The sequence below is a fragment of the Lynx rufus genome, unplaced genomic scaffold (genome assembly GCF_022079265.1).
Source record: "Lynx rufus isolate CCGP_SWC_20201006 ecotype Redwood Valley unplaced genomic scaffold, mLynRuf1.p SCAF_4, whole genome shotgun sequence".
Taxonomy (NCBI): Eukaryota; Metazoa; Chordata; class Mammalia; order Carnivora; family Felidae; genus Lynx; species Lynx rufus.
Genome location: NW_025814856.1, coordinates 76,225,193 through 76,247,386, shown reverse-complemented (window position 1 = coordinate 76,247,386; position 22,194 = coordinate 76,225,193). Strand labels below are relative to the sequence as shown.

General features: G+C 45.9%; 1 long non-coding RNA gene and 2 gene segments (V, D, J or C); 1 reads left to right on the top strand and 2 right to left on the bottom strand.

Annotated features, from left to right (window-relative positions):
- LOC124523829 (T cell receptor gamma constant 2-like) overlaps nucleotides 1-9,971 on the bottom strand; it is a 32,062-nt gene extending 22,091 nt beyond the window's left edge. The window contains 2 exon segments of the C gene segment in view: nucleotides 9,258-9,575; nucleotides 9,671-9,971. Of these exon segments, the coding sequence occupies nucleotides 9,258-9,575; nucleotides 9,671-9,713 (361 nt within the window).
- Nucleotides 264-6,454, top strand: LOC124523830 (uncharacterized). The gene is made up of 2 exons (XR_006965109.1): nucleotides 264-457; nucleotides 3,477-6,454. It is a non-coding gene; the product is annotated as an uncharacterized LOC124523830 (long non-coding RNA).
- A 10,743-nt stretch (nucleotides 9,972-20,714) lies between the features above and the next one.
- Nucleotides 20,715-22,194, bottom strand: part of LOC124523395 (T-cell receptor gamma chain C region C10.5-like) — a 30,297-nt gene continuing 28,817 nt past the window's right edge. Inside the window, 1 exon segment of the C gene segment in view lies at nucleotides 20,715-21,308. Within this exon segment, the coding sequence occupies nucleotides 21,166-21,308 (143 nt within the window).

Below are 22,194 nucleotides of genomic sequence, written 5' to 3'. Positions count from 1 at the left end.
TTGCTCAGTACTGCTCCCTAAGATTCATCTATTCACACATCCGTTCAGCGAGTGGGTACCGAGGCTGCATTACCGACCAGGCACGCGCAGACCCTGGCGATGTCACAGAACCACACACAAGGGTGCTCCTCCGGGCACTTGTATCCCAGCAGCACCAGCCTCCGTCTGCCTTCGTGTGGCGCAGCACCTGGCCCTCGAGTCCCGTCTGGGACCGCAGTCGCCTGCCCTCCCTCCATCCCAGTCCCCTCGTCATGCGGTTTGTGTCACCCAGACTCCCTGGAAACCTCAGGACGAATTGCTGAGGGTCCCTGACGCACTCAGGCTGTTCTCCACAAGCCCAGACAGCGGCTGTCATCAGGAGATGATCCGGTCAACGGGAAGCTGGCGCAGGAGGCTGCCGTCCTGCAGGTGCACCTGGTGGCCGTCTGCTTCTTTTCCTCTTGATTCTAGAACTGAGGTACCTGTCAGGGAGCACAGGGTGGGTCTGAGGCTGAGGCTGGGATGGGGGCTGAGGTTGCCCACGTGCAAAAGGACCAGAACTGAAGAGAAGACTTGGGGCCGACTTCCTGGCTCCTCTCATCCTTTGTACCCATTTGTCCGTGGCTCCATCTACTCCGTTCTGTGGACTTTGTAAAAAAGAATCACCGTGGAGGAGACAGGGTGTCTCAGTGCTGCCAGTTTATTGTTCTCATCCAGCTCCTCTCAGCCAGTGTTACAAGAGGCCAAGTTTTATCAGATGCTCCAGAACCTGGTTCATTTTTGTTGGTACCGATATGGCTAAGGTGGCGGATGCATGCTGAGTACTGCACGTAAATGTGTTTATCCTTTGTTCCTCCTGTGGATAGAGATACTTCTGGTTGTCATGTTGGCTACTAACCAGAAAGAGAGACAGAGACAGGGAGACAGAGAGACAGAGAGAGAGAGCACATAAACAGACTTTTCCTCAAAATATCCAGAGGAGGCATTAAGTAATTTCTTAAGGTTCTCACATAATCTGAACAGATATAGGAACAAACTCATTCGCTCAGAGAAAAGTGACAGGTGGTTGCTGGTAAGTGGCCATGTGTCTACCCAGGCTTTGCCTCAAAGCACAAGGTGGAACCTGAGAACCCTGATGGCCAGAAGCTCAGATCAGTGTAAGGTGTGTGACGGCTGGTGTCAGGGAAGGAAATTGTGGGTCAAACCTAGGCCACCTTGCAATGCAATTTCTGAGGTTTCTGATCTGTCTGGAGAATATTCGTCGGGCTGTGGCAACAACATCCCATCAGTCCATTTCCAGACAGTTAGGTAGACAGGAGTCAGTGTAAACACACCTAGATGATAAAGACAGAGACTTGGCTATGTAGATAGTGATGGAGTCAGAGACAGAGATGGGGACAGAGACAGAGATGGAGACAGAGACAGAGACGGAGATGAAAATAAAGAGATAGAGACACAGATGTAGACACAGGTATATCTTGTGCAGAGACAAACTGTTAAAAGTGCCTCGAGGCAGATTTTTCTAATTAATTATCTCAAATATTTTTTGCTAAGGAATGGAGACAGAAGTGAGATTAAAGGAAATGCTGATAATTACTACCGATAATTACTCAGGGCTGCATGCTAAGCATTTGGATTTCTAATCTCATAACCTCACACCATCCCTGGGGTGGGTGCTGGCATCTCTGCTCCGCAGAAGAAGGTTCTGGAGAAGCTCCAGCTCACCTCCTCCTCTCACTGCACCCCCTTGGGTTACCAGGGTCTATGCAAATGCAGGCTTTTGTGGTTGTTGTTGTTTTACTACATTCCCTATGATTATTTTCTCAAGGCTCTGAAAGGTAAAATTTGGTTCCTAGATTCAAATAATAGTATTTTCATTGGTTCTTGGACGATTCTTTTTGGAGACTAGTTTATCTTTTTCAGCTCAGGAAGCTTCATGGACTAAGTTGTTTTGAAAACTCTGTACCTCGTCCACACCACTCTATGTAGTTACTTCCTCCTGAACAGGGTCTCCCATAGCACAGAAGCCTCCTTTTTACTAATTAAAACACGGCACAAGCTAGGCAGAAAATTAGAAAAAGGCACTTTTTCCAGGCTCACACAGCCCTGCTCCGGGTACAGAGCAGGGAGGGCTCGGGATGGATTGTGGTCCCCACTGGTGCCCCATCCCCCCTCACGCAGGCACCTTGAGCAGGGCGCAGTGGTTAGAGCAAACGCATCTCTGGTGCGTGGCAGGGGACGGGAGCATCGTCATTGCTGAACTCACACGTGTCATCTCTTCCTCCTTCTGATGCTGGAGGAGGCACTAAGCTTACCAACTGAAGACAGTTTCCTCTGGTTTAGAACAGCCCTTTTCAGGCTAGTTCTGTCTCCTTTGTCCCCGTCCTCCTCCTTCTGTCTCCCTGCCTCCTGCTGCCATCACTGCACCCAGGAGGAGAGTTAGTTCTCACAGTCTCCCTGCCGCCCTCTTCCAGCCCTTGGCCCCGCTCTCTGGATTCAGACTCTCCCTCTGAATTGTCCTGTGCAGTAACCAGCCCTGAACCCACACTTACCGACTCACAGCACGCCTTGGGATGCAAAGCTCCCACCTGCCACTTCTCATCCAGATCCCGGCTGCTGCCTCCTGTGGTCCTCTCGGAGCCCTGACCCTCTCAGAGATGCTAAGAAGCGTTTGGGTCTCCTACCTGTGCAGCCCATGGGGACAGTCAGGGCTGGTTTGGGCTGGTCTGTGCTGATGTCTCCACTGTTGGTGGTGTTCCTCCAGGGCCGTGTTCCAGAAGCTTGACATCAGCCGGATGTTCTCAAGTTCTCCCTCCATGTGCTTTGGGTTTCTGTGGAAGTTTTTATCCTCCCTTGGATAAGATCCCCAGAGACAGGGAACCAGAAAATACATTCTCTTACTGTCTCCCCAACACATCACATCACATCCCAGCCCCGAGTGCTAGCCCTTCTCTGACCTGCATGCGAACTTGGCCGACTGAACACCCCCACTTTTCTGCATCTAGAACTTCTAGTGAAACTCTGTGTTCCCAGTTTGCCAGGCTTACCCACAAATCTATAAATGAGAGACTTGAAATATAGGGGAAAAAAACAACCATTTTTTTTTCATTTTATTCTGACTTTCAAGCTCACTAGCTCATGATTAATTTTGAAAAGTGAGCTTGGGGAGGCCTGGGTGGCTCAGTCACTTAAGCTTTCGACTTCAGCTCAGGTCATGATCTCACAGTTGGTGGGTTTGAGCCCTGTGTCAGGCTCCAGGCTGACAGCTCGGAGCCTGGAGCCTGCATCAGATTCTGTGTCTCCCTCTCTCTGCCCACCACCCCCCACACACACACACGCATACACACACGCACACACTCTCTCTCTGTCTCTCTTAGAAATAAATAAATAAATAAATAAATAAATATTAAAAAAAACTCTTTAACAGAAAAAAATGAGCTTGTTTTGGGCACAGCTTCACTTTCATGGAACTAATTCTCATGGTTTTCCCTAAACAGAGGAAGGACTCCCAGTGACATGATGCACGTCTGAGAAGAAAACTCTACCAGCTAAAAACTTCCAAAATATCATCCTCATTGCACATTTTGGTTGTTTACTTAATTCTGACTGCGAGGTTTTAAGTCCTCTCCATGTAGTTGACCTATTATACTTTCTGCTAAAGCAAGTTTACAGAACAAAGAAGATATGTGATTTTTCTTACCCTTTTTTACTCTTCTAGCAGACTGGGTTGCAGGACAAACTGTCTGAAAAAGTAAGTCTTCCAGATGTGTGCCCACTGTGACTCCTTAACCGTGGCTTCATGAGTGACCCTCATACTGTCCTCCCCAGGCCCTGCTGGGCGGGGCAGCAGGTCTGGGACAACACGTATTTGCTCACAAATGCCAGAGTATGTTCTTGTAAAGTTAAGAGCACTAAGAGAGTTCAAAGTGACCCAACAATACATTGAAACAACTTAGACTGTTTCTTCTCTAAAATCTTCTCTAAAAATCAATTCTTCCCTCCCTGAAAGAAGTACATTTGAAGAATGTTCATGATGATCACAAGAGCTCCTGGACAGACCCAACATCCAGCACTTTATCTGGCAGCCAGTGGAGCAAAGTGGATATGAATTCAAATTTGTTCACTGTCAGCGCCTTCAGATTGAGCTTTTCACAATTACTGAAAATCTCTGGGCACCTAACTTCTCTCTGAGATAATCACACCATTTCAACATACACTGTCTCCAAACAGGAATGCAAGTCAATAGGAAATTATGTCAACCCAGACACCTGGGGCAGGGTTAGGAACATCTGTGTGGGTACATTGATAACCATGAGACTCCCTTTCCTCTCTCCTCTGATAACGAGGCATCACATAACAAGTATGTAAAGTGCTTAATACTGTGCCTAGGACATAGGAGTTCTCAGCAAAAAATACCTGTCATTAAAATCTTATCAGAATCACATTATATTTGTTAATTTTCAAAAAGAACCTAATTCTTTTTCTTGGCCGAGCAAAGAAAAGCAATCAAAGAAATATGTTGACCTATGGGCTGAAGATGCTAATTCTACCACTTTGGGAATATAACTGCAGATTTTGGTAATCAGTCTGTAACTTCAATTTAGAAGTTAAAAGAAAAGACAACAGAATTGCAGTAGATAGGAAGGGTCAGTTTGTGATCGAAACAATTATATGTCGACCTAAAGGTGGCAAGGGAGAAGAGGAAGGAAGGACAGAAAAGATAGATCAATTATAACAAAGGTGAGAGGCTGGGTTGTAGTTGACATTGTGAAGGTGGAAGACAATTCTCTGGTCTCTTTTAATAAGATTTGGGATGGTTTCACTGCTGTACAATTGTTTATTCTGTTAAAGGACGTCAGGAACACAGACTTGGATTCATCATAATACTGTGTCAAAAAGCACTGTAATCATTTATCTACACAGATATCTCTGTAAGTTATTAATTTTGTTTTACTTAGGTGATGATCATTTACTTCATAACTCGACAAATACCTGGAATCCCTGATCTAACTGAAGAATGACAGCATTACAAATAATCTACATGCTCCTCTCTGCTACGTTTCTCAACTGGAAAAGCATATCCTGTTCTGTTAGAGATGGGACCTTGGTGGTTTTGTGGAAAGTGAAATGAAAGGAACTAGATAAAATCTCCTGAGTCTCCAACTTGTGTTATTTACTTGGAGGCAAATATAACCCACTTATCTGACTGTCTGCTTGATTTCATTCTTTTGCTCCAGTCCAGATGGACTGTCCGCCTCTCTTTACCTTGCCCTGGGCATTACGAGGTGGACCCTCATGGACCGCATGGGTGGGTTTCCTTATTCTCTGGTTGTTGTTTGGAAGCAGTCAGTGGAAGCATCAGGAGGAGGCTGGGAGGTGGGAGCAGAGTGAGCTCGGGGTTCCCTTCCTGAAGGGGGTCTGCATCCTCGCAGGGGCCAACACATAGTGCCATCTACACCAGAGACAGAGGGTTATGCTCAGGAAAACACAGGTGCGAGTGGAAATGGCCATTCCCTTTTATACCAATTAACCCACGGGAAGCATTTATTTCTTCTCTCCCAGGACCCTGAATCCAAAGGCTTGGACGTCCATCTAATGCCCGAAAAAAATGCTTCTGTCAGGGGACATGGTGATGCTTCTTTGAACTTCAACTTCCATTGACCAACAGTCAATGCATATCAGAGCAAAGATGCCCATTAGCATAATCCCTGGGGACTGGGGCACAGAGCAGAGCAGGGAGAAACATGGCGTGTTGATCTTGGGGAAGAAACAGGTTTCACAGAATCCACGCTTTGTGCCCCACAACATCCACCCTTGTCCTGTTACTGGGAGAGAAATCTGTACCCCCAAAGTGGAGACACACAGAGTCCTACTTGAAAGTCTATCTTCTTCTCAGTCTCCAGATGAAGAACACGCGAGGGCAATTTTCTAGCAACCTTCCATGAAGGCTAGGAGATCATGTTTCAGGCAATAAAAGTGCCCAAGAACGTTGCTGAAGGAAACCAGGGTTGTGTGCGACAGTGTGTGTGCTTCTGCTGGGACCATCTCACTCCTGCCTCTGCGTCTGGACAAAAGTGACATAAGGAAACCAAAGAAGTGACAGCACAGCGTTAATGAGAAGACTGAGTATTTGTGCCACTGTGTGTAGTACTTGGTGTCTGTCCTCCACAGGGGAAAAGACACACTCAGCCCAAGTACCTACTCCGATTCTCCAAGAATGGACCTGGTCTCTAAGTAGGCCGATGGAGTCAGTGGGGATCCAAAGAGAAAACCGGATTTTGTTTTGTAACAGAGGCAAAAGTTGTTGTTCGAGAAGAGGGGACAAAAATGATCATGACACAGCCCGTTTCAGGCCTTTCTAACCATCGGATGTCACATGTTCTGTCTACGTGCTCAGTAATATGCAAGATTTTTAATATTAAGTAACATGTGAATTGTTTTCAAAAATACGTCTTAAAATAAAATTCAAAAGCAATGCAAGTTGGCTACGTGACAAATCAGGGTATAGAAATGACATCGTAAAAACTATCATGATCCCAATGTTTAGCAGTGACCCCTCCAAAGTTATGCCCTTTCCTCTACCAGAGCTGTGTCCCTGAACCCATTCTGGGGGTGAACCATAAAAAGCACCCAAAAAACAGTCAACATGGATTTCCAGGTGTGCCTAGAAATCTTTAGAAGTGTGATTTCTAGGAGATGACTCTGAGGTAACAGACATGACTTTTCCACAGTACTGGTGGGTGTGAGCAGTTGGTATTGGATATTATAACTAGGAAAATTGTGATTTTTGAGGTGTTCTTGGACTTTATTCAGCATTGATTTGAAATTATAATGTTGCTTCTATTACTCAAAAGCATTGCGTCTCACCCACCTCAGGAATGAAACAAATGAGTTGAGCCCAAATCATCAGGATTTTTCAAGCAGCCATCTATGCAAAGTCCTTTACCCTTGAGGTAATGTGAGCCCATCAGTATATTCAAAATATGAATCTCACTTCAACAGAGATAGAGGCCCTACTATACTCAGTCCTATATACTCCAATAAGATATTTTTAGTGTTTTCATGAATCAGCCTTGAAACAACCTTGTAATGAATAATCTTTACTTAAGGCAGAGCTGGTTGGCCTTTACTATGTGTGGTCAAAGTGTCCTGGGTGAAGTTCACCTTAGCCAAAAGGAGAAGGGCAGGAGGAAGAAATGACTCCAAACATAGACTTGTTTCTTCCTCCACAAAGGGGGTGTTTCCTCCCTGTACAAGGCCACTGTCTTCTCAGGCTGCACATCAAAAGCACAATGGATCCACATGGAAAACTGAGATTGACATGGACTTGGGATCACTTCTCATGAGAGTGTCTTCATATTTATCTCACTTCTCTCTAACTAAACGATAATAATCAGATCTCAGAGTCACCCCTCTGTGAAGTCAGGCACTGAGAAGGTGCAGCAAGACGAGAGGGTTCGGTTGTATTAGGAAATGGAGAGGACAAATGAGGGGACCACCCCCAAGAGGGAGGGAAGGTGACTTTCTGCCCCCTCAAACCCTCCCCCCCTCACACACTTCCTGCACTTGCTGGAGGCCTTAACCTTGACCTGAGACTTCAGTAGAGGGTCCAGATGTGGTTTGGGCTCCTTCACAGACAGGCATGTCTTAAATACAAATCTTCATCCACAAAAACAGAAGCTCATCGAGATGGAGGAAGATTTAACAAATCTGAGAAACCAATTAACTTCCAATCATTTGGACTTCCCTTCCATTAATCATTTTTGCCAATGCTATTATGTCACATAAAGTTGGAATTTTCAATTGAAAATGCATTTAATTCAGCTAGACCTCCTCAGAGAGCTTTATCTTCCCCCCACACAACAGGGCCTTTCTGTTTGGGGCTGGAGAATCAGTAAATAGCTTTTCTTTTCCTTAATTTCTCTTCTTTCTTTTTTCTTTTGGTCAAGAGGTTGACTAGCTTTATTAGAAGTTAGTGAACATAGTGATATATTTTTGGTATAATTTTGCTTTAATACAGAAATCAGTCACACAACTGTAGCAGTTAAACCTCCTCACTTTACAGAGGAGAGAACAGAGGTCCAGGGAAGCTGGTCCCCAAATCCCATATGGAGTCACTTTCAAGGAGAAGGGGAAGGCGGAGGGCCCGGGGTCTCATCCAGGGCTGATGCATGCACCTGCCCTGAGGATCATTTCCCCCACATCATTTCCCCTCACAGGCATGGGTGAGGGTGCTGCAAAGTCAGCCACACTGTTTCCTGGGCTTCTGATCAAGGAGTCTCTCTCTCTGCTCAGGAACCAGTAGTGGGCGGGGTGGCAACTTAGAAACTGGAGTCAGGAGCTGCCTTTCAGTCTTGGCTTGCACCCATTTTGTGCGGAATCCCCAGAGAGTCTCTCGGCCTTGAAATTAGTTGCACGATATTTTATTCCTGCATTCTTCATTGGAGATGGTCAGATTCTTAAATCACCAGTCCAGCACAGTTCTATTCAACAGAAATAAATGTATTTGAGACACAATTTGAAGCAAAAATTAAAAATTTGCAAACTGCTGCATTAAAAAAAGTTAAAGAAACAAGTACAATTTAAGACTATTTTTATTTAGTGCAATATACCCAAAGTTTTATTTCAACATGTATCTTTTTTTTTTTTTAATGCTCTCCAGAATATGATTTGTACACTACACAAGCAGCCCATCGCAGCATGGACTAGAGCACAGGCTACATTTCAAGTGCTCAGTAGCCACATGGGGCTGGTGCCTGGTGCTCGTGGCTGCTGCCTTGAGCAGCTCAGATCCTGCTCCAGATGCTTCAGAAACACCTCCTTGGAAGATCTTTAGAAAAGTGCCTCCGGGGGGGGGGGGGGGGCCTGGGTGGCTCAGGTTGCTAAGCATCCCACTTGGCTCAGATCATGATCTCATGGTGAGTTCGAGCTCCGCCTGTCTCTGCTGTCAGCACAGAGCCCCTCTCTTGCTCTGCCTCTCGCCCGATCATGCTCAGTGTCTCTCCCTCTCTCTCTCCTTCTTTCTCTCAAGAATAAACATTAAAAAAAAAAAAAAAAGTGCCTCCAGACTGGACAGCTCCCTGGTTCTGCACCAGGCTGCCCACCAGGGGCTCCTTAGCCTCCTGGGTTATGCGCAGTGGACCCGCGGAGGGGGCGTGGGTGTCAGGGGTACTGACCGTTGACCCCAGGAAGCCCCAGGGACCCAGCAACCCTGGGAGGTCCGGGCCTGGAGCGCCCTGGGAGAGGGAGACTTTTTGCTCAGGGAGCAGAGCAGCGCGCGGGGCTGTGAGCTTCCCAGGCAGCACAGTAGTACACGCCCTCGTCGCTCTTCTGCAGCTTCTTCACTGACAGTTCACAGCTGTTGCTTTCCTTGCCTTTCTTGGCATCGATTTTGTCCGGTTTCAAGCCCCCATACCTCTGCACATATAACCTTGACATGTCCAGCATGAGGATCCTCTTGGGCGCAGTCCCCTCCTGGTGGAGGTACCAGTGGATGTAGCTGACGTAGGCGCTGGCTTGGCAGGACAGGGTGGCCGAGCTGCCCACACGCCCCACGGCCACAGCCTGCTGAGTCAGACTGATCGCTGCCACGCCACCTGCAAGGGGGACAGCGGTGAGACGGAGAAAGATAGGAGCCTCAGCTCACCCCGCACCAGGGTCACCCCGCACCAGGGAAGGAGTCGGGACCTACCTGGAAACAGGAGGGCACACAGGAGGGCGAGGGGACCCAGCATGGTTCTGCTTCCCTGCTGGTGGGGAGAAGCCCAGGGTGACCTCCCAGCTGCACCTGCTGGACGGAGACTGACTGGGTGGGTGGCAGAGGGCAGGTTAGGCTCTGAGCTCTGCTTCCCTGAGGCACCTGCAGGCACTGGTGAGAGAGAGGCAGGAGGGAGGGGGGAGGGAGGAGCCAGAGCAGGGACAGGTCTGACCACAAGGGGGAGAGGGACCACCAGTGGTCAGGGTGCTAAGAAACACTGAAGAACTTTGGTGCAGTAAGAGCACCACTAATAATAGCAATTTTTGATTGGACATCGACTTTGCTTGAGCAGAGCACTAATAGGTTTCTGCTCAGTGTCTCTTCCAAGGCTGCATGCCTAAGGCGAATCAGGTGGGATGACAGCCGGGTCTGGCTGGAGACAAATCCCAAGCCTAAAATGGCCACTTCGCACTCACAGAGCAATGGGGGCGTGGCCTGCACAGGGACGATGGGGGCAAGCAGAGCAGCAATGCCTGCCTAAAAGGCACCGCCCCCCCCCCCCCCCCCCGCAGCTGGCACTGGAGCATTGTCCCGAGGTGGCATCAGAAGAGTAAATGCCCTCACGTAACACGATAGCTGTGCACTCGTGGGTGAGCTGTCTCTCCTCCTTTTCCTCATCTGTCAAAAGGGACCTCGTTCGTTTGCAGGCAGACTGAACAGGAAATGTGAGCAAAGCGTGTAGCCTGTCCCAGGTGCATAGACAAGGCTCAGGAAATGTTGGGGACGGGCGTTTCACCTCAACACTGGCCTGGGTGCCATCGATAATTTCTGGGATCCCAGAGTGCAAAATTATAGGGAATATTATTGTTGTGGAAGACAGAGATATGTGTGAATGTGTGTGTGTGTGTGTGGCCAAAGGTAGAAGTCTGCGTTGACCCAAGTGGGGTGCGGGCCAGGGGGCGAGACCAGGTCCTGAGGTTCCAGGGTCAGATCCTCAGAAATGGTAAAGGTGGGCCTCCTGAAGGGGCAGCTGAGGAATGTGTCTGAAATGAAATTTTGAGAGATAAAGGGAGCATTGACTTCGACTGAAATGAAGCTTCCCTTTCAGTTATGCCAGGTGTACCAGGGCCTCCTGGGTGTAGTTATGATAAATAGTTATGCTAATTATAGCCTGACCTCCTGGAGGGAGAGGGCAGTGAGGACATCAATTAAGGGGACTTGGCTGGGCTGGAGGGCTGGGTCCTCCAGCTCCCGTGCTCCTCTTCCTGGTAAAACTGGAGGGCAGACATGCTGAGCTATAACCGGGATTCAAAGCTAAAGTGTCCCAAAATGCAGGCTTTGAGGTTGTGCTGAGATGGTGAGGTGTTGAGTAGATGCTCTGCTAAAAGAATATTCCAGGCCCATCATTCAGACCCTCAACAGGTGTCTAGGGCAGCTGTGCTTATTACGTGTTAAGTGGAAAAGAGAGTGACAATGGGGTGGACATCTGCACAGGAAAACAACAGGTGGAAAGAGTCTCAATATAAAAGGTGAGCAGTGTGGGTGGTGAGAAATTGGGTGACATTTTTCTTCCTGCTTTCTCTATTTCCTAAATTTTCACTGATAGGAAAATCTTACTTTGGGGGAGAAAATCTACAGCCTTCTATTCTTTTATTTAAACAAGTTTTATTTCACATTACCAGCATTCAAAAGTCTGTTTCTCTCAATGGTACCATTTTTGTTCAAATACTTCTCAAATTGAAGGCTCAGGAACTGTGGCCATGACCAGCCTTACTGTTTAATGAAGTCTGTCCCAAACCTCCAGCCAAATACTCTCTTGGGAGAACAAGTTAGTTTAGTAGAACAATTTCGTAGAATGTGATGTCCTCTATATAAAGAAGGATAACCCATGGATTGGGGAATTCAGTGCCAGAGATTGGGCCAAGTTGGTTGCTTTATAAATAAATATGATCAGCCTGAATTAAGTACAATGTAATTCTTTTTTTTAAATTTTTTTTTCAACGTTTTTTTATTTATTTGTGGGACAGAGAGAGACAGAGCATGAACGGGGGAGGGGCAGAGAGAGAGGGAGACACAGAATCGGAAACAGGCTCCAGGCTCCGAGCCATCAGCCCAGAGCCTGATGCGGGGCTCGAACTCACGGAGCGCGAGATCGTGACCTGGCTGAAGTCGGATGCTTAACCGACTGCGCCACCCAGGCGCCCCAAGTACAATGTAATTCTTATAAGCATTTATTCCTCATAACATGTCAAGGTAGTTATAACAACCCCATTTGACAAATCAGCTATTGGAATCTTAAAATGTTTCACTACTTAGGGTCACATAAGTAATGGAGTCTTGATTCAAACCCTACTCTAAGAAATTCCAAAACCCGTCACACCTTCCATTCCTTATACATACAACTGCATATATATGTATGTAATTTCTTTTAATTATAAAGACTATGGAGTCATGAAGAAAAATTCAGAGAGAATGCAGAACCCAAGAATTACTCTCACATGCCAATAAGGAAAGAGCATAAGTTATTTTTTTTTTAATTTTTTTTTAACATTCATTCATTTTTTTGATAGAGAGAGACAGAGCACGAGCGGGGGAGGGGCAGAGAGCGAGAGAAACAGAGAATCTGAAGCAGGCTCCAGGCTCTGAGCTGTCAGCACAGAGCCCGACGCGGGGCTCAAACTCACAGACCATGAGATCATGACCTGTACAAAGTCAGACACTTAACTGAATGAGCCACCCAGGCGCCCCCAGAACATAAGGTATTCTTGAAGAGCAGTCATGCATTTAACAGTGCTGGACCTCAGAACACAACAGAAATTCTTCTAGTACTTGTGAATTAATACCTCCTTTCCTTTTGTTAGAGACTAATTTTCTTTTTTTTTTTTTTAGTTTTTTTTTTTTTAACGTTTATTTATTTTTGAGACAGAGAGAGACAGAGCATGAACGGGGGAGTGTCAGAGAGAGAGGGAGACACAGAATCTGAAACAGGCTCCAGGCTCTGAGCAGTCAGCACAGAGCCCGACGCGGGGCTTGAACTCATGGATAGCGAGATCATGACCTGAGCGAAGTCGGACGCTTAACCGACTGAGCCACCCAGGCGCCCGGAGACTAATTTTCTGAAGGTCATAACAGAAATCATTGGTGCATTAAATAACAACCACGCTTTTTTAAATGTCAAGCATTGTACATCTTGATTCCTTCCTTACATAAAGTAGGGGTTCTTCATCCCATTCTGCAGATGAGACAGAGGCTTAGGGGGAGTAAGTAACGTACTTGAGATTGTCTAGCTAAGAGCACAGCAAGAACTAACTTCAAGACCTTCAGGTTAAGGAAGCACGTGCCCCAGGTAACCTGCTTGGATGTTTGTGATTCAGGGATTAATTTCTGTCCTCATTGAGCTGTTGCTTTGAATGTAATCTGTGATCTTGTTCTACTTCCTATTTTCAAGAAGGAGCTTCCTGCATAAAATCTGTGGTAGTTTGCTTGTTATTTACACTGACATCTAGCACCCCCTGCTGGCCATTGCAGGTATGACCCACACCTTCTACAACGTAGTGGAGCCCAGGTAAGTGGTCTCTTCCAGCAAATACTCAGCTTAGTGAGTGGAACAACCGGAAATACTAGGCAGGAAAGCTGTTTTTCCAATTGTGTACTCAGTGTGCTTGGGAGTTTCAGGTAAGGGGCTCCTCTTTGCAAGACCCCCGTTTCCCCGGCCTCAAATGAGAGGATTGACTGATATGTTTGGTGTCTTATATACCTGTGAAAACTACAGAAATTGCTTGTGAATAATGTGTATTTACATCTATATAAACGGCATCGCATTCCCGTCAATCTGTGTCTGTCTGTCCGTCTGTCCACTAGGCTCACTGCTCCTCTGTGCTGCTCCTTCTGCCGCTGGTTGCAGCCACTGCATGAATCCCTCCACCGCCAGTGACAGGCACTTGTCCTGTTGCTCATACTGGCTGTCACCAGTGAGGCTGGCACCCACACCTCAGGGTTTCTGCATGCTGGGAGTCGCGTTTCCCTGGGAATGTCATCCCGGGGTTGCGGCTGCCAGGAAATACACATACACCTTGTCTCTAAATACTGTGCTTATTATCTGACATCATAGTTTTTACCAACCTGATGGCCACCAAACAGGATCACATTGTTTCAGCAGGTTATTGCCCTGGGCCGCTGATGAGGAAGCTGAGGGTCTCTGTTTATACCTGGCACCCACTAAAGTCTGTCCCTTGGACACTTGGCCGTCCGTGCCCTTTGGGTGCAGCAGAAAGGAGGCCGGTGGCAGAGGCTACCGCACCCAGAGGAGCCAGGCGGCCCACGGCCGGGCCCACTTTTCCTGGCCGTGTGACCGGACCCGGTTCTCATTGCGCTGAATCTCAGCTTCCTCGTCTGCGAAAAGGGAAATCAGCCCACACCTCACAGGTTGGTGAGGATTAAATAATTTAATACACGTGGAACACTTAGGAGAGTGTCTGGCAAATCAAGATTGCTATTATTATATTTCCTATTGACACTGATTTATACTCTTACAAATACAAGTAAATACAAATATGCATAATACAAATATTATTTTAATACATTCTTACAAATACATTACGAATGCAAAGAAAGATAAAATTATAGGCACTTTAAATTATCAAAATTAATTAAGATTATAGCAATTGTTATAGCAATTGTACAACCTGTTGAGTTGTACAAATTTAAGTCTCTTAGATAATTATCCTTTCTGAGGTTTAGCTGTTATAAAGAGCCTCAACTAATCTATCAAATGTCTCAACTTTGTCTAAACCACTTACTAAATGAAGAGTCTCAACTTTGTGGTCAAACTTTGTTTGACCATTTACTTCGTGTACTTTGGAGTCCTGGTCAAGAAAACTTGTTCTTCTCTGATACCCTAAAAGCTTCTATCATTTCCTGCTATATTCAGTTTGAGATTTTCCTCCACGCTGATCCTGGCGTCAGTGTGTCTGGACATCTCTGAACTCATCAATCACTCAGTCTCTCATGTATTTGCTCCTCGCACTTGTACATAAGGTCCCTGCAGCAGAGTCTGAACACAAGAAAGGTCGGTGGGGACTTTAGCGGTTACCGGGGACAGGAAGACTGAGTTGTACTGTTTCTACACTGAATGCAATAAGGAACCCGGATGGACGCTGGTGGAGACGTGAACGGGGGGGGGGGGGGGAATGCTGTTCACCCCTCATGAGCTTACGTTGAGTGCAGAGGTAGGTAAGGAAAACAAGAGTAATCAAATGAAAGACATTAAGAATTCTCTTGTATAAACATTGGGCTAATGACTGGACTTTTCTATTCTATATTATCTATTAATTTCACGTACCTATAAATATAAAATATCGGGAAAAAAACTGACCAAAACTGAGGCTGTTGTGAGAAGACATTGCTGATTATTAAGTTTGTCAGATTTTTGGTGATACATGGACGTTAGTACTAAATTGCAAGAATGTCAGCCTGTAAATTTAGTGTCTGAATGTAAAATGCGTCCTCTTCCAAGTGGCTCACTCTGGCTGGCGTGGGGGGGGGGGGTGAGGAGGGGGGACAGGGTGGTGATTTGCGAACACATACTTTGCACTCTGTTTATTCTTACTGAGCTTGACACCCATGTCCCCTGACCTCCATTCTGTCAGTCAAGGCTACTGTGGGCATCACACTGGTCAGCTGTCACATTGGTAGGATCCTAGTTGGGGGAAGGAGGGACAAGGCCCAGGTCCCGTGGGATTGTCTCTGGGCTCTCCAACCACCAGGGGGAGCCCTGGCTCTGTATTCCAGGAGTCCCTCCTGTGGGGTGAGGTCTTTGCAGGTTGGACCTTGTGGGGGACAAACCTGAGTGTCCCAGCACACCAGCCTGCTAGACGGAGGGAGGTGGGTCGCTGACCTGCTAGACCAAGGGAGGAGGGGTAGCATGAGTAGCCAGTCAGGGATCGGGCACCACGGAGAAGCCCACTTTGGTCCAGTCTGCATTTAGGGGCTGAAGACAGTGAATGGGGGGGAGGCTATAATCCTTTTGAAGTGTTCTTGAGTAAATTATCAACTATAGAGTCACCGAATGTTTCAGTAGATCAGAAACCCAATTTTTCAGATTTTTAATAAAAATTTTAAAAAGAATGGAGACATCACTGTTGAAGATATCACTCAATCTTGATTTAAAAAAAACCCAGCTTATTAGGTATAGTTTGCATAGCATCAAATTAGTCCATTATAAGTGTGTGATTGCAGTTCTTAGTAAATTATACTCCTTTTTTAAATTTTTTTATGCTTTTATTTATTTTTGAGACAGACAGAGACAGAGCATGAGCAAGGGAGGGTCAGAGAGAGAGGGAGACATAGAATCCGAAGCAGGCTCCAGGCTCTGAGCTGTCAGCACAGAGCCCGACGTGGGGCTCAAACTCACGGAGTATGAGATCATGACCTGAGCTGATGTCGGACGCTCAACTGAACCACCCAGGTGCCCTGAGTAAATTATACTTCTTAAACTAAGTCACAGCACAATTGCAGAGCAATTTTCTCATCCAGATAGTGTCTGTTTCCACGTAATCCTTGCTCCTACTTCCAGTCCTAGATCAACCACCGACTGGCTTCCTGTTTTGTAAATTTGCACTTTCTAGACAATAAATATAAATTAAATCATACAATGTGAACGTGTAGTTTTTTACATCTGGCTGCTACTTAGCATAATGTTTTTGAGGGTCATTCATTTTGCATGCATAAGTAGTTTGTCCCTTTGTATTGCTGAATACTAGTCCACTGAGTGGATGACAGCATTTTGACAATCCACCAGTGGATGAACATTGGAATTATAGCCAACTTTTGCTATTATGATTAACCTGCAATAAACTTTGACCCTCATGTCTTTGTGCGGACTTTTGTTTTCATATTTCTTTTTTTGGGGGGGGGAGGGGAGGAAGTGCAAGCAGGGTAGGAGCAGAGAGAAGGGGACAGAGGATCCCAGGCAGGCTCTACACCAACAGCCTGACAGCAGCGAGCGGGATGCGGGACTCAAAGGACCACAAGATCCTAACCTGAGCTGAAGTCAGACGCTCAACTGACTGAGCCACCCAAGTGCCGCTCTTGTTGTTTGTCTTAGACAGATTTCTAGCAGAGGATTTCCTGGGTCTTTGGTGAGTTTCTATTTAATTTTTAAGTAGTTGCCAAAATGTTCTACAAAGTTGCTGTCCGTGTTCCATTCCCTCCAGCAGCGTCTAAGTTATTTCTCCTTGGTATCTGTATCTGTATCTATATCATCTATATCTATATCTATATCTCCATTTGTAAGGCCTGCCTTACATCACTATTAAATTATGCAAAGCATACATGTTATGTATTAATTAAATGTTTGGCTTTGTTTAGCCCTCTCAAATAATTCCAAGACGTTTCGGCTTCTTGTGGCTCAAGTGCCATTAACTTGACAGGTGGGGAGCAAGCCCAGAAACAGGAAGACGTGTTAAGACCATCTTCCTTAGACTCCTGTCCAAGTGGGAAGGCATTTCATCTGCCCCCGTGTGTCTACAGCAGTGGAATAGGCTGGAAAGGGAAGCCTTCCAACAGCCCTACTCTAATCTACTTATGTCACACAAACTTCACCTGACCTGTGTGACGTTTATGAGGTTAAGATGTGGGACACAATCTTTTCTGAAGATTCTCTGCTGTTCATTCTCGTGGACCAGATTTGTTCTGGCTCTAATGCAGCATTTTCAGGAAAAGAAAATGTCCTGTTCGAGGTGTGTTATCTCACAAGAGGAAAGCATTGCCTGTGAGGATGCTGTGTCCCTAACCTGCTCCCTCGGTCTTCCAACGACCACTTTTTTTTTTCTCTTCCCTGAATGTGAGACTAGGACACACTTCTTATAAAAATGTTTGGAGAACAAGAATCAAAGAAACGGTCCTTCAAAATATTCGGCCAAATCAGTGTCGACAGCTTCATTTGTCCCCTACTCATTTTGTGTTTGTCATTTCACATTATTGTGGCCATACCGTCCATATATTTATTCACTGTTTTAAAAATTATAATCTAAAAGTAATGAAGTCAGTTTGTTGCAAAAACTTTGGAATATCCAGGCATCATTGAAGTCATCTGGTCATTTTCTTCTTGTCTTTCTGATTTTCACCTATGGATTTGGGTTTTTATTTTTATAAATATATTCCAAAAGGACATAAAATTTTTTCACTGAATATTTACTTTTGCTTCACAGGTGAGCATTTTCCATGATGTGTAAACTACACATAATTTTAAATGACCGCCGATTATTTCATGGCCGTAAAATAATTATTTAACTTTTCTTCTGCTCTCAGGCATTTAGATTTTCTTCTATTTTTTGGAAAGCTAAGGTACATAATGGAAAAGAAGTATTATTTTTTTTTTGTCAGAGATGTTTCCTCAGGAAATAACTACAGGGTGTAACGACAGGGTCAAATGTGCATTTGTGCAGGTCAGATCAGCTCCGTCTGGGCTTGTTCTAAGAATGGACCGAGTGACAGAAGTGCCATCAAGAGGGCTGGGGGAACCTGAGGCTTAACCCGAAAGAGCATCTTATGGTGGAGAAAGGGGTGAGGAATGTCTGCAGATTCTGGACTTTGGACTCAAATCTCAGCAACTCAGTGGTGTGGTCAGATTTAGATTCCCCTGTTTCAGGAGTGGAGTCACATATATAACAGGCCCACAGATGATGCCTAAGCTGGATGTCAGTGTATAATTTACCCTGAGCTGAACCAATAGCATGTGGCCCATGTTCATGGAAGCCAAAGCTCACCCAGAAGTTTGCTCTCAAGCACAGAAGAAGGGAAATGAAATCTATGGTGAGAATGTGCAGTAAGTCAAACCTTGAAAGCCTAAAGCAGCGGCCTCAACAATAGAGTTTTGTTTCTCCAAGGACTGGTCAGATTGGGTCTCAGGACTGGGCCCCCTCTCTGTACCATGTTCCAGTGGGGTGGGGGTGGGGACACTTACTCTTGGGTTCACATTGCTGAACAACCCTCCTCTGCTGGACCCCCATCCCACCTAGCTGATGTGCCTGTCTTCTATTAAGCTTGCTCGAATTAAGCTTGACTCTACAGTCATTTGTCCTGTAGAGGGACTTGGATGAGTCAATATATGACATTCAATTACACAGTCGACTCGGAGCTTCCCTATGTCTGTGTTCTTGTGAGGATAGAAGCACCTCTGTTGTGATGTCCTCAGTCTACCTGTGCTCATAGGTTCATGGGTACTGGTCTTCTGGAAACCTGTCTACACCAAGAAATGAGACTGAAAAATAGGAGCCTCAATAAATCACATGCCATGGAAAAGTACAGATCCTTCGAGGATGTCAGGATTACCTAGGGCTACAAGAAGTCTGCGTGCTGTGTCCTTCAGAATACTGTCATTGGACTGGACTGAAGTTTCAGTGTCTCAACAGTCCTGGTCATACGATTCTGAAGTCATGAAGCCGCTACTTGGAATGAACTATTTATAAAATAGGGGAACCCCTCACCCACAGAGTAAGAGTATGTTTGACAGCAAACACATACGTGTGCAGATGGATATTTTCGTTCCATTAGCTGTGGCCTTCTGGAAGTGAGCAAACTTGGCTGTGGTCTAACTGCCTTTATTTTATCTGACAAAACCTACTACCCCTTGCACAGTCCCAACCAGTGGGGGCCGGTTTGACTTCAAACATTTTCCACGTATCAACCACATTTGACAGAGCACATAGACAAGAAAAGCCCGAGAAAAGAAAACCCCACCTCCGCACCAGCGCCCTCCTGCCCCCCACTGTCCCCTGCACTGTCCCCTGCACCACCGCCCTCCCCCTCTCTGCACTTGCCAGTGCAGAACAGAGCCTGAAGGGCTGCCCAGGTCCGGTTGGGGAAGGGAGGGGCTGAGGATTGGAAGCCACAGGGGACACTGGCTAGGAGTGCCCGGCCCTGAAATCAGCCCACACGGCTCTGGGTCATTTGCTAGTCTCCCCTTTGCCTCTGTGCTTTCCACACACAGAAACAGTTCCAGATCTCTAAGTAGAGGCCCAGGTATTTGCCCTAAAGAGGTCTGGTCAAATTCCCGAGAATCAAGTAGATGGAAATTAAATTTCCTCTTCCTTGTATCTGGTGGGTCCTGTGTTGTTTCCCCTTGGGAATCTGTATTTGGTCTCCAAAGACACCTGTGTCACAGAAACTGAATCTGATTGCAAATAAACAAAAAAAAAAAAAATCCTTTCCAATTTTAAATGAGGCATTGTTTTTGTTCTAATATATGCAAGCTTTTACTGTAAGTGCATTCATTACCGAAAATAGAAAATATACATTTAGTTTTTTACCCACTTACCACACACTGAACATTTTGCTTTATATTCATGTTTGTAGAAATATTTACACGTGTGTGTGTGTGTGTGTGTGTGTACACGTGAGTGCATGTTCTCTATTATTTCTAAAGTGGAGCTGCCAACAGTAGATGCTGATACTGTCAGGGACTTGCATGTACTAATATCTCAGCTCATCCACACGACTCCTGGAGACGTGTCACTGTAAGCGCATTTTACAAATGAGAAAATTAAGGCACAGAAAGTTCTAATAGCTATAGACCCAAGATTTAAACCCAGGCTCCTGGGATTCAGAGTCCAAGCATTTAAACCCTCCAGCACTCTCCTTTTCCCGTGTTACTGCAGCTCTCATGGGGTTCTTGTGACATCAGGGAACACGGTGCACATGAGACACTGGTCCAGGTCTGTCACCGATGCCCTGAGCATGCCCCGCAGGCTTGCGACTTATTAAACTGTCACCGGGGGAGAGTCTTAAACTAAATAAGTCTGAAACTGCTCACCTTTCAAGGAGAAATGACTTGGGCACCTTCACTGTTTGTGGTTCCCCTGGGGCCAGTGCCCCCAAAGAAGGCATCACAAGGACTATCTTAGGGAAAGAATTAGAGATGTGGAATTGACCATGAGTACATCAATGCTGAATGTGAAGGCTCAGTTGTCATGCTGTCCATGGCCTTGTACTCAGGTCTCACCAAATAAATGTCCACAGAGGCGAAAGTAGACTTGTGATTGCTTTTATTAGGTCTGTTATGAAAAATAGCACAAAGTTCAGGTAGCAAGGAGGAAGACTTCCAGAAATGTAAAATAAAAGGCCTCCAGGCAGTTATCTGGATACAGAGCCCCAGGGGCCGCTATGGAAGCTGCACGCTGGCTGTACTCAGAGGCGAGGGTGCTGAGTGGCTGACGGGCTGGTGGACATGAAGGAGACAGCAGTGCTGATGCCCCCATGGGTGCCCCCGGCCCCGCCCCTGAGTCATGGTAGAAATTGTTCTCCATGCAGAGTGACATTTCCTGTCTGCCTAGCGGTTTGTAAACCTGTTCTGCAATGATGACACATAGAAAAAGAAACATGTGAACTGAAATAACCCAAACGCAGAAAGAAAGCCCCTCTAGATCCTCAACAGACTCTTTTAGTGACAATAGTCAAGGAGAAAAGTGGACCCTTGGTGCCACCATGGGTTAGGAACTCTTCCCATTGTCATAGAGTGCTGGTCTCCCAAGCAGACAGATGGCGATGATGACGGTGTAGACCATGCTCTTGATGACGAGGACGACGTACGTGTAGTAGGCAGAGGTGTTCGCGAGCTGCACCTGCCGGGGGTCTAAAAGAAGCCATCAGTTAGTTTCACCTGTTCTTTGGAAAGGCGAGGACTTAGTTTGGGAGCTGGGTCACAACACACATTTCTGATGTCCTGGGTTGAAGTGACTCTCTCACCAGTACAACTGGAGAGTAAACATCTACACCGCCATCACCACTAACACCACCCCCAAGACTACGCAGAATTCGGTTTGCAGACCAAGTTAGTAAAAAAACAAAAACAAAAACAAAACAAAAAAAAACTTTAAAATTCACTTAGAACATTCCAAAGTATTAAAAAATAGGTTGTGTTTAGAATGAATGAGTCCAAAGGGGGAACAAAAGCATTGGTGATAAATAGCTTCTAGCATTTCTTCATTCCCCCATGTCCCCAGGTACGAATAATAAGCAATATCCATTAACCACAACTTAAATGTTACTTGAGAACTGTGCATGTGAAGCCCTAATTGTATTTAGTTTTTAATAACAGATGAGGTTATTATTTTCATTCCCATTCTCACACAAACTGAGGACAGAGAGAGAAGCAATTTGCCTGATTTCATGCAACTAGTAAGTACGAGAGGCCAGATTTCAATCTCAGCAACCTGGTGTTTCAGGACGCATTCTCAGCTACTCTGTCATCCTGGATCTCCACATGCAATGAATACCCAAGACACCCAATGATTATGGATAAATGTAAAGTTGGATGATGATAAGGAGGATGATGACGAGTAGCCAGAGTCCAGGAGCCCCTTGATATTGGACATGAGGACAAATCAGCAGGACTAGAGCCAATGGTCCTCATCATTTCCTTTGTGCATATGTGTGGAGAAAGAGCCAGGAACTACTACTTATACTTAGAATGCACTCACAAGTACTTATTATGTAGCAGCTAAATGAGATACCCTAAG